This window comes from Schistosoma mansoni, chromosome W (genome assembly GCF_000237925.1).
Source record: "Schistosoma mansoni strain Puerto Rico chromosome W, complete genome".
Lineage (NCBI taxonomy): Eukaryota > Metazoa > Platyhelminthes > Trematoda > Strigeidida > Schistosomatidae > Schistosoma > Schistosoma mansoni.
Genome location: NC_031502.1, coordinates 6,723,954 through 6,736,510, shown reverse-complemented (window position 1 = coordinate 6,736,510; position 12,557 = coordinate 6,723,954). Strand labels below are relative to the sequence as shown.

The 12,557-nt window shown below is 33.5% G+C and overlaps 1 protein-coding gene across 2 annotated transcripts in view; it reads left to right on the top strand.

Moving 5' to 3' along the window:
- Smp_031040.1 (putative zinc phosphodiesterase) overlaps positions 1 to 11,356 on the top strand; it is a gene marked incomplete at its 3' end in the record, with an annotated part of 31,995 nt that extends 20,639 nt beyond the window's left edge. For both annotated transcript variants that reach the window (XM_018800045.1, XM_018800044.1), the window contains exons 14-18: positions 585 to 726; positions 2,879 to 3,154; positions 8,138 to 8,397; positions 10,102 to 10,243; positions 11,132 to 11,356. In XM_018800045.1, coding sequence (XP_018653896.1) covers positions 585 to 726; positions 2,879 to 3,154; positions 8,138 to 8,397; positions 10,102 to 10,243; positions 11,132 to 11,356 — 1,045 coding nt within the window. The remainder of the gene's footprint in view (positions 1 to 584; positions 727 to 2,878; positions 3,155 to 8,137; positions 8,398 to 10,101; positions 10,244 to 11,131) is intronic.
- Between the last annotated feature and the right edge of the window lie 1,201 nt (positions 11,357 to 12,557).

Below are 12,557 nucleotides of genomic sequence, written 5' to 3'. Positions count from 1 at the left end.
GAATTATTCTCCATTCTTCTATATTTAAAGGAGTCATTACGTGTTAAGATAAATTACTCATCCGTCATGCACAATTTTGTGTAAGAGCTAGTTTTACTGCCCGGCTTTCCAAACCCAAATAGGTGGGTTTACAAGTTAAAACCGTCGATGACAGCAGTTGAAAGGCATGTCTTAACTAACATGTCACTGTCCAGGAGGGAATCCATTGCCACTGATTTTTCTGTTTTATTAGAGGAGAATTTAAATGTACGGTCAAGTAGTTAGAAATCATATACTTGGTCATATGTCCAAACATCATTCATTCCAACCTGGAAAACTCAAAAATTAACAGATTTTCAATTAGGAAAACCATTAGAATTGGTTAATCTAACAGCTTTTACACTTTGTTTATTAAAATTAAACGATATGTCCTGTCATAATTTTAAGCTTATACGCAAGCATCTTTGTTTTTCATTTGTTTCAATGTAATTATTCGTAAATAGTCTCTTTATTTCATATTACATATTACACATTATTCGTGAATGGATTTTTTGTTTGTTACCTGTTGCACTATTTCTCAACAAATTTTCTTCATGACGTTTCAGTCCAGATAACTACATAATGTTGGACTGTGGAGAAGGTTCCTTAAGTCAACTATATGCACTACATGGTGTCGAAAAAGGAAATGATATTTTGCGCAAACTTCGATTAATTCTTGTTACTCATATGCACGCCGATCATCATGGTGTGAGTTTTCACATTTTCAGATGTATAATTTTGTCTTTTTTTATTCCCTCAGCTCAAATCATATTTGCGTCGGTTCAAGATGCCACAACACAAACAGCTCAGCGGGATGCTTAAGTCGTAGAAGTAGTGACAGTATCAGTGGTAGTAGAAGACATTAGGTATAGACAGTATGATTCTAGAAAAAGGAATAAATTCGCAGAATAAAAAGTACTGGATAATTTTAAAACCAAAGCCACAAGAGAAGATAAAGATTGGATACTTCTGCATCATCGCAAACAAATGTGAGCCAATTACAAATAAATAATGAACAACTTTATAATTAAGTACATGGTTTTACACAATGCTTCGAATAACACTGACGTTATAAAAAGCTAAATATGTATTGCAAATTCGTTATTCTGTAGTTGGAAGTTCAGTTTTTAAACCATTGAGTCTCATTTTATTTCTTTGCATTGAAAAAACTGTGGTAAGTTCTCAATCTATATTTTAACTCCTAATCGAATCTTGCTCCACTAACTGAATGCAACTCATAGCCAAGTACACGAATCTTTACAGAATATATGAGTCAGTAAAAACAACAAGTATTGGAAACAAGATAGAACATCCTTAGCTACCACACTATAAATAAAAATCTATACTAGTACATATTGTTAACCTGTACATCGTTGGTATATCATCCGTACATATGCCGATAATGTAGTAAATAATTCCATCTGACTTGCATTTAATAAATTATTCGAAAATGATACTAAATGAAAAGGAGCTTCCATGTAAGAAACAGTCATCGCGATGTGTAATCTATATAAAGGTGGTGGGTGTCAATTTCCCCTGGTTAAGTAGGCTTTGGGCTATATAAAATGTATTATTTCCGATGACAGTTGTTTATTAACTGAAAAATGAACGTATTCTAAATGCATCTTCTTAGTTCCAACCTAAAGTAAATTACTCATTTTAAGGATATAATCATTACAAATGTTTTCATTGTTAAGTCAGCAAACCTTATTCAATGTAGAACTTCACTCATATCTGTACAGTTACCATATCAGCACAACACAATATGATTATCAAGACAAGTGCAGTAGTAGTAGTAGTAGTAGTAGTAGGTGGTAACGGTATCTATAGTAAAAGAAAACATTAAACACAAGTAGTATGATTCAAGAGGAGAGAATGAATTCGTGAAATAGAAAGAATAATCATTTTAAGACAGTAAATCCTTCTATGCCATTGTGACCGATTCGGAGCATTTAATTACGATAATCGTGAGGATCCCAACCAGGTAGTCTGAATTTACCTACATGGTTCAGTCCAACGGTCAGTAACTTCATGCACTGGTATAAAGTTTCAGAAACGCTCCATCACTCAGGCTAACTGAAGAACCACTGACTATTAAATATCAATTTAACGGTAAGTAGTGGTAGTTTAGTGTGGGTTACTTATATCCACATAAGTAGTATATGACGATGGTCAGGCATAGAATGCATTTCAGTGGAAGGTCGATAAGAAAGGAACGGGAACGGAACGCAATTGGTGTGAAAATGTATGAACAATGAAATCTGAGACTATGGACTGATATTTACAGAAGGAACAGTCAAGATTGAGATAATGGATTGATAGTTTGCAAATAAGTGTTTAGTGTATGGTTGTCAGATTTTAGTGAGATATTCTGTAATTCCGTGTCAAGTGCATTCGATTGTCCTCACTCGTGTTCTTGTTGACTATAGTAGAAGCTAAATGTCCTAATTATTAATCCCTGAATAAATTAGTGGTTCATACCTGTTTAATATTCCGAACTAGATCGAAATATCTATCTCGTGTTCTTTTTACTATTTCTTCTAATTATTTCAATACATTATGAGATTCGATCTTCACGGTAGCCAGAACCTTCTCCGTAAATGCAAACCACTAAGTACTAACTCAGTAGTCTAATAAGTTCGGAGCTAGCCTGGATCTTCTAGGTTCATCTAGCAGTTGGGCCGTATAAGCTCGCTACTAAGGAGTCACATGCTAAAATGAAATAACTGTCTAGCGCTTCTTGATTATCAGTCGTTGTCTAACTAAGGTCAGTTAGTCAAGTTATGAAGAAGGACCTCATCCTGTTAGCACAGCAAATATGTTTCTTCTCTACAAAAATATTTTTATACTGTTTTTCAAGGGTGTCTTCACAGTGGCTCTAGTTCGTTCCAATCTACTTAAATCAGATGGTATTGACCAATCCAATTGTTTATTACCTGTCCTTACTCCATCGGAATTCTGTCATTGGTTAACTAATTTCAATAAACTTTTCCATTATGACCAAATTGTTGACCCATTCATCATACCAATTATTTACGATAAACATGATAAGAATTCAAATCCTTCATGGGTATTAAACATGAAACGAAATGAAACAGAAAACTGGTTAAAATTATTAGAGCAGCTTGATATTAATGTAAGTAAATTTTATCCCTTTTTTGTCTTTAAGTTCTAATAGTTCCATCTTGGTTTCATGGATCTATCTTATGTGGGTTATTATCTAATGTAAGAGGAAAAACACTATTTACTATCTTATTGTTTTTTTACAGGTCTACTTTATGAAATGCATACGTTTATTATTAATTATGCATTTAATCCTACTAAGTATCACTTGACTTGTATTTTTAAACTCTGTTATTGTTTGTATGAAGTATTCCCTTGTGTTTATGCTATGCTAAGTGACGTGGGTTATACAGTGTAGTTGCTTAGGAAAATATATGTTATATACCTGCTCAGGAATGTTATAAGTATTGTGAAATTAATGCATTAAAGAGGGTATAGTTATTGTGTATTCAAAAGAGAAAATAATTTGATACTGTTGGTCTGTTTGACTTTGTAGAATAACCACATACCTTGATGGACGTCTACAATGCAATCAGTCATACACACAGTTACAAATTTACTAGATTTTGTAGAATTGCCTTGAATTAAAAATCTATTCCTTGTGGTGAAGTGATGTGTTATATTGTTCTAGTTGTCCCTTAAACCCCTTCCGGATAAGAGTATTAGATAGCAAATCGTCCTGGTGTAATATCTTACTTAGAATTATACTGAAAATGCCTACATTATAACTGATTAAATACTGTTACGTTGCTTTAAAATAAACCTTTTTAGCAATGTAGTTCATATGTACCTTGTAAAACAAGGTAAGCTAACTAATAAATGTGGACAGTTGTTATAGCCAGACAACGTATATTATAATGATGAAGTGGCACTCATCAAATTAATTCCTTTTACTGGTGAGGAAAATGTTATAAATAAGTATGAAATGGCAGAATTCGATAAAATTTGAATATTTTTAAATAACAGCTATCAGGGGAATCTAGTAAGTAGTACAAGGACATCTCTAACTTATGTGAATCTATATTGACAACAAACAATTCAAGTTATTTCATACCTTGAACAGTTATAACACAATAACATAAGTAGTATTTAAGCTAACTTAGGGCTTAGAGTAGTCAGTTTTTGTAAAACTTCAGCTGAACATACTTTTATGCATATTATGATTCTACGCAAGTCAGCAATCCATACAGTTTACTCATCTTTGTCAGCGAATGCTAAAATCCATTTAAAGATTCAGACCAAAAAATTGAGTCACACATAAAATTCAAAGTCTCTACAAAAGATTTGTCTGTAGCGCGGTAAATGACAACATAAGTATTGTGTTTTACAAATCTGAATTTGTGAGTTATCTAATTCGTTTACATGCATCAATGTATGATTAAAAAATGAGGTGTTTCAGCAAAATAAGTAACCTTCAGTGACTGTATCGATTCGGCCTTGGCAACCTACACATAGGAACGCAAACTATGCACAGAAAATATGGAAATCGTAACTGCTAAACAAATATTCAATAAACCCACATAAAAAATCAAAATAAACTGTTAAGAATTCTAAGGGAACACAAATATGATGATAAATGGATTGAGTATCACAGGTTCATGTAAATATTTTGAAAGACCACACTTGACGGAGGGATATTGTAAGCCATATGTTCAAAATTAGTTTACCTTGACTACTAGTACTATAATATAATGGACAAAAAATAATTAGATAATTAAAAAGAGAAGGTAAAATGCACAGGTAGAACTCGCAATAACCACGAATAACAGTTTCTAAGCATCTAATCTACCTTAACTCTCTTCGTGTATAGATAGATTGGTCAACATAAAACCAAACTAGCGTATCAGTTCATTTTAGCCACAGATTACCATAGCAGATTTGGGTTCCATTGCGTCTACTTCAAATCGGGAAACTAGGTAGTATCTTTAGCTCCCTCACAAACAATTAAGCTCAAAACCGAGTACTTAACAACCTTATACTTTGCAAATTAATTGCACTAAAATTTATTAAAAATGCTTTATTTAAGGAAACCAAATAAAAAATCAATAATAGATACTAATACCAGGAGGTATTTGAAAATTCCTCAGGAAAATCTGTGAAAGCTGAGTAGTGGCTAAAAATACTTTATCCAATCAGCGTTACATAGAACCTTCCTAGAAGGTCACAAGCAAACAACAAATTCTGTCTTGTCGTTATTGAATACTTGCCAATTTCGTTACTAATTTTAATATGTTTTTAGAATATCAGGATTTCGGATAGCACAAACCTTGTTTTCTGTACCTAAACTAACCTGAAAAGGGACCTTCCGCTCTTTGTCTTCCGTTCGAGATTCAAATACAGAAATACCCGGGAGAACCTGACTCAAACATACCGAATAGAACAAGGAATCTTATGTACCAAACGTGAAATTTCTTGTCTATTTTTTTCAGAAATCTATTCCGTTTTTCTAAGTACCTTGTAATCAATGAATCGCACTGTTTTATTTTTCCCCTTATTCCTATTGCTTTAACATTATGTATCACAGTGTTTACCCGCTTCGGTTTGCACGCCCGGGCATTATCCAAGCCCTCAAACAAATCGAAGGATTAAGTGTGAAGCATATGTATTCGGTGCCTTCTTGTACCAATATGTTTGAATAAATAAGTAAATAAAATTATCACAGTGTTGATCGTTTAACCTATTGTAAGTTGGGACAGAATTTTTTCAAATACAGCAATAGTTGAAAAAAATTACTATCATCATTGTCTGCATCTTCATTATTGTTTACCAGATGTTGCTGCTTTAATTTGATTAAAATGTTATCTTTACTCTTACCACTACACCTACTACAAAGGACTGTATAAACACTGCCAAGAAAACAAAAGGGAGAGTAATTGGCAAGAGTATACGAACAAGCTTAAAAAACTGTGACAAATTTTTAGCTGGTACTCATTCTATCAGAAAACAGCATATTTAAACGGATTTTTTTGTGGAACAGAATACGGTAATATTTCAGAATGTAGATAGGTTTTAAATGACTGATAAATCTATTAAAGTCTTCTGCGGGTTACTCTGGCTGTGAATTTGTTTTTATTTATATAGATTAACCGTCTCCTCAAAACGTTAAAATGACCGAAATAGATTTTTAATATAAAAATGAGGTGTTTAGAGTCAAGGCTTTCATCACAATCCGACATTAGCTATAATGCATAAATGCTCTGTAGCCCTATAAATAAATAAATTTCTCGCAAAACCCCAAAAGATGATACCAGATTAGTTCATTTACAAAATGTTATGCTGCTAGATAGTTTTCAAAATAAACGGGCTTGGGGGTGAGGACTCAGAGGTAATGTCGATCTACCCTTTATAAGTAATCTGCTGAAACAGAGTCGATCAACTGTAACGTTCTAATCAATATAGAAAGGTATTTCTACCGTTCCGATATATGTGATATTTAAAGTTCGTGCAAAAACCTGTAAGTCTCGTTCTCTATCCTAACTGACTTATCCCTATACTTTACTTCTATCAGTAGTTTTACTATAACAGACTTCACCATATTTCTGTCGTTTCTTGAATGCATACAACCTCCCTCTACTCTTATGATTGAATTTTTATTATCACTATGATTATTGCTATCTATTTTGTGTCTGTTAATTTTGTCTTCTGTATTGAAATTAAGAATGTATCAAGTATTTATTTTAACATAAACTTAGGTATTCGCTTTTATTATTTATTTGAACACATAAATATTGGTACAAAGGGGCACCGAATACATATGCGCCGCACAAATCTCATTTCATTTGTGTGAGGGCTGTGATATGCCCAGGTGCCCAAACTGAAGCAGGTGGTTTTTTTAGAGGGCCACACCTTGAGCCTTTGACCTAAAGATCTGACCCACAAGGCAGTGGAGCATCGTAAGGAGATGCAGTCCCATGGTAGCCGGTGACCAACAATAGGTTCATACGCCATTTGTTTCCTCAGGATACTGGAGCCCATGTGCACCATTGGTTTGGAATGAGGGTTTTCCAACTCCCCTAGGTGGACTCGCCGTATCCACCAACCTGGTTAAAGCGCCGGAAATTCACTTTTCATCCTCTCAATTTCTTAAACAACACCCCCGCTACGAGAAGGCAGTGAGTAGGTCTTTCCTGGTAGAGGCTATATACGCAAAGATTGATGTTTTTTGTTGAAGTTCAACAAAGTCAATTCGAATCTAGAATCAAGTGATTAAAGGTTAATCACAAACTTTCATTCACATTAATATTTGCATTCTAACGGGTCTAGTCTAAAAGAATAAGTATTCACATACATACTCTGCTAGTGTCCGAAACGTTTATAATGGTATTGTGCAAACATTGTTTGCTGTTGTCATTTGTCAAACATCATTTTGAAAGTCTATTTTAAAGCTATGTTCGTAAGAAGTATTGTGATGAACGAAAACATAGGTGGGGACAACCAACGTATTTTATTACAAAATTACAGAATATCTTGGTAAAGTATGAGACTCATACACTAAATACTTTATTTGCGAATTTCCATCATTTGTCCTTCACATTCTTTATGATTCCTCCAGTTCATAATTTTTTTCTATGTCCCCTTCTATTTTCTTCAACTCGATCTTCTTAACATTCTGCTGCCAGCCATTCAACTTTTGATTGATGTTACATAAGTAGCATACACCACAATATGATAATACTCTTGATTAAGAAGCCCACTTTCCCTCTGCTGTTTTATAGTTTAATAGCTGAACTAGTCGATTATCAACTAATAAGTTTTAGGTTCCAATCTCACGTTACGTACTCCAGTTTATGAAACTAGATTGTATCCTTACCACTTCTCACAAAAATAGTATGACTCAGAATACACAAATATATTCGTAGTAAATAGGTTACATTACAGTCTGATCTATTTCTATACTAGTGTTGTATAGCATTATCGAATATATACGTCCTTCTTTTGGTCTATTTGATATTCACAGATTTATAAACGATCTTATTGAGTAATTCCTGAGTTGTACATCTAACTGCAGAAATGTAATTCATGAAAGTTTGTTTAAATCTATTTTCTTGTTATTTAGATCCGACCGGTCAAGGTTCCGCACACACGTTCATCATGGGCGTTTATTATTGATAATCCTTATCCATTCAAAAATTTGGTAAACAGTAAAAATATTGCCGAAAATTGTTCTGAAATACAACGAAAATGGTCTATTGTTTATTCTGGTGATACCCCTTCATGTCCTGAACTTGTGAGAGCTGGAAAAAATTGTGATTTACTCATACACGAAGCTACTGTAAATGATGAATATGTAGACTTAGCAGTTAAAGCAAAGCACAGGTAGATATTTTAATGTTCACTCTTCTGTAATATTCTGTATGATCATTTTGTTATTCCTACCTAAATGAATATATATATTGGCTATAGGATTTGTCCCGTTTTGTTTTGAATAACTAATAGAGTTAGTGGTTTTTTGACTTGATAGCTCAGGGGATAACGCATTAGTGTTTGTAGCTAAAGGTACTGGGTTCAAGTCTATTGGAGATACTAAATCCTCAGAAATCACTTGGTAAACTTCCCATTTTTAATTTCATTTTGTGTTTAGCACATGGAAGAGCCTTAAATGTTATTGGTTCGTCTTCTCTTTTAGTACGTTATTTGTGACTTTTTTCCAGGACATTTCTAGACTGTATATACACTCATGAGTTGTATGTTTGTTGTTCGCTTTTCTTGGTTGCTTGGGGCATTATATATTTTCCTGGCTGAATCTGGTTTTGTTCCTTCAGTTAGCAGGACTGAGGCGCAGTGAAATAGCTTAGCTTATCATGTTGTTGTGTTGCTGACTTTCGTTCCTTTCGCCGGTCGTACGTATTATCTTAATCCTTCGAACATTGCAGAGTTCTATTGTGTACAGCAAAAATGCAGATACACCCAGCTAATCAGTCCCAAATAGAATGAAGCGCGACACCTGGATTCCTCTGCTAGTCATTTTTCAACTTTCACAAAAACGTGCGTTTTATTTTAACCTAGAGCCTTGAAAGCTATAGAGATACTTTTTAGATATCTTATCTGATTTTCTTGCAAAATACAATATGATTCTCAAGGTAGCAGTTCATGAATTTTGACATTTCCAGATCAACTTTTTCTACACACAAGATGTATTAATTAGCTCTAGAGTTGTTATTATTTTACTATTGGAATATATTAAAGAAAATAACACTGTAAATTTCTTAAAAAGTTATATAACGGATTAAAACTTTCAATGAAATGTATTCAAATATTTAGATTCCTTATCTGCATTTTCATTTTTGATAGGTTGAGTAAGATTTGTTACCAAGCATGCATGTATAGATATCTGTTATATGGCCGTTATATTGTTACGTTTTTTGTATGAGCATAATTGTATACCCTTATAATGATTATATTGCTGTATCTGTAACTCACGCTCATTAGAGTTGGATGACTTGGTGATTAATAAACTTGAATTTGTAACAGTCGGTCAAACGATATAACGTGAATTCACGTGTCAAGTTGTGAACTGATACAGTAGGCTAGTTAGACATCGACCATACGATATGCCCCACATTAAGGTGTAACTTCCTTTTCAAAGGATCAAGATACCCCACTATTTGATATATATATATATATATATATAATATGTATATATATATATATAATATGAATGAGTGCATAGTTATTTATTGATTCTGCTGGCTATTAAAAATCTATATTCCCATCCAGATAGCTGGTTGGATTCACTAACAGAAAGCATGTTTACCACTTATTAGAATTGGACACCGTACAAACATTATGAACAGATAGTTATCGTCAGACGATATTCATCACACGTTACGCTTTTAACCCAATAAAGGATGTGCATTTTAGACATTCGAACAGGCTATCCAACATTTTTCATCAAGAAAAGTAGTCAAGTTGTCGGCAAACTAACCTATGACTATGATTTTTCTATCTAAATATCTAGCAATAAACGCTTCAGTCTGCTTGATCTTTCTTTTTTGTTTCTGATTTCTCGTTATATTAAAGCACAACGAGTCAAGCTATTCAAGCTGGACGTGATATGAATGCTTCGTTCATTCTATTGAATCATTTTAGTCAGCGATATGGACGTGTACCACCGATAGATGAATTTAAATCGGATGTGGCCGCATCTTTTGATTTTATGACGGTACATATCTTTTTTTCTCTTTTCGTGTTTTAAAATTTATCCCCAATATTTCGTTAAGAAGAAACAAAGCAGGATTATCGCCATTAATTTTTATTTCAGTCAAAAAAAGAAACACTGCTCCTTCAATTTGGTAATGTTAAAGGTTGTAAGATAATTTCGAACTGCAATGAAACATTACCAAACAAAACATACGTGAGAATGGGATGTATGTCTCGTTAGTCTTAAGCAAATGAAGCACATTTATTAATAATCTGGTTTTTCTTCAAGATATGCTAAGAATAGACAATCGTTTACAGTGTAGGCATGTGTGATTTTGTTTATTCACTCCCATTAGGTTTACTAATTTTTCTTCTACTCATTCCGCTTTATCGTACAAAAATTAAGAATACTCAATAGCTTTGATCTTCTTAAACCGGTTTACTAACTATAGCTTACAACACACACAATAAATAGGCAGCAATATGAGATCCTAATTGTATCAGCCCATAAACTGATATTTTCATTTAGTCTTTAGATAATTATTCATGATAAAAAAATACATATTTATTTACTATAATGTGGATCTTCATTGAAAAACTGCATATTCTAGATTGCATTCACTGTCTTGTGTATGCTACTTGCAAAGTTCTAAATTTATACACTAAGAATAGTGACTACTACTTGTCCCAACTGTTCGTATCTGACTTTGTAAGCTTTATCATACCTCGATCAAATAGACACTTTCGCACTAGATTTCCATCAGCCTCTTTTTTAAGTGTACATTTATCCAGTTTCTAAAAATGTCATATCTGACTTCATTTACAGTTTTAAAATTACAATCTCTTGACAGTGTATTATTCATTTCACTTTCATACATAACTATTCGAATTTTCGTTATTCCCTGAATAGGTGAAATTTTCTGATTTACAACGACTACCCTATTATATTCCATATTATCAGTATGCATTCGCTAAACATTGGAATATGGCTAGAACTAAAGCAGATTCTTATACATATCGTAAACTCCGTGAAGCTGATGAATTGCTTGAAAGTGAAGATGGTCATTGTGCAAAAACTAATGATGGTGTTGACGATTATAACCGTTTATTGAATGAACAAAGTGTGAAAGGATAAATTGGAAGATAATGAACATAACGGAAACCTATTTGATTCCTGGTTGTTTCGTTATGTTTTTTTTCTTTTTATTTCCCTTTCAATCACATCCTTGTAACAAAATAGATTGTTTCAGTTTTTCATTATGTTGAATTCGCTTGTTTTTCCTTTATTAACATTAAATATCATATATTCATCACATTATTACATGTAAAATAAACAGAGTTTTCTAATCGCTGATACTCATTTGACTATGCAAAGAAAGAGATCGAATCAAACTTTTTCCACATTTGACGTTAAAATGTGATCATTTAAGCGATCTCATTAATTCGAATCGGTACTGATCAGTAAATTGTTGTAAAGTAATCACGGTTACACTCATTTCCACTACATATGTGATGTGATAATACGGTTGAGTTGTTCTGTTTAGAACACTTGTTCTTCATTAAGCTCCATGATCGTAGGAAGATCGGTTAGAGAGCGTTTATCTCGAAATCAAGCAAAGTTTTAGTACTGACAATTCTGGGTTGTAGTTGCAGCAAAGTGTTTCCTTCAAGCAGCGATACTATTTTCTCAAAACGGAAGGAAAGTGTGGTTAAAAAAGACTTTCTTTAAGAATATCACACTTCATCTGGCCCCAAAAATGCAATAACGTATTGCAACTTTGGTGGATAACATTTATTTGTTGTTTATTAAACGAGAAAATGTTAGTCAGTATATGTAGTTGTATAATTTTATGCAAAAAAATGTAATTAGATAAACGATTCTGATCGGAAATCGCGTACATGAATAGGAAGAGATGTATAATTATACTGCGGTAGTTTTAGCGAAAATAAGGCATGTAACTGTTGTTTAATAGCGAAATAACAATTATGTAACTGATCACAATTTATAAGCAATAATGGATAGTGGCTAGCAGTGGAATCCCGGACGCGCGTTTTGTCCTAGTTGGGACTCTTCAGCTGGATGTACCTGCGTCTCAGAATGGATGTTCACTCTGGGATTCGAACCAAGTACCGTTCGCTTCAAACGCCATCGCGTTATCCACTTACCTACTGACACCTGCTTGTGCAATGGTGTTCGAGTCCCATAGTGAACATCAACTCTGAGATGCAGGTACATCCTGCTGAAGAGTCCCAACTAGGACGAAACTCGCGTCCTGGATCCCACTGCTAGCCACTATCCATCATTGCTTATAAAGCTTGTGACTTCAGGCGATATC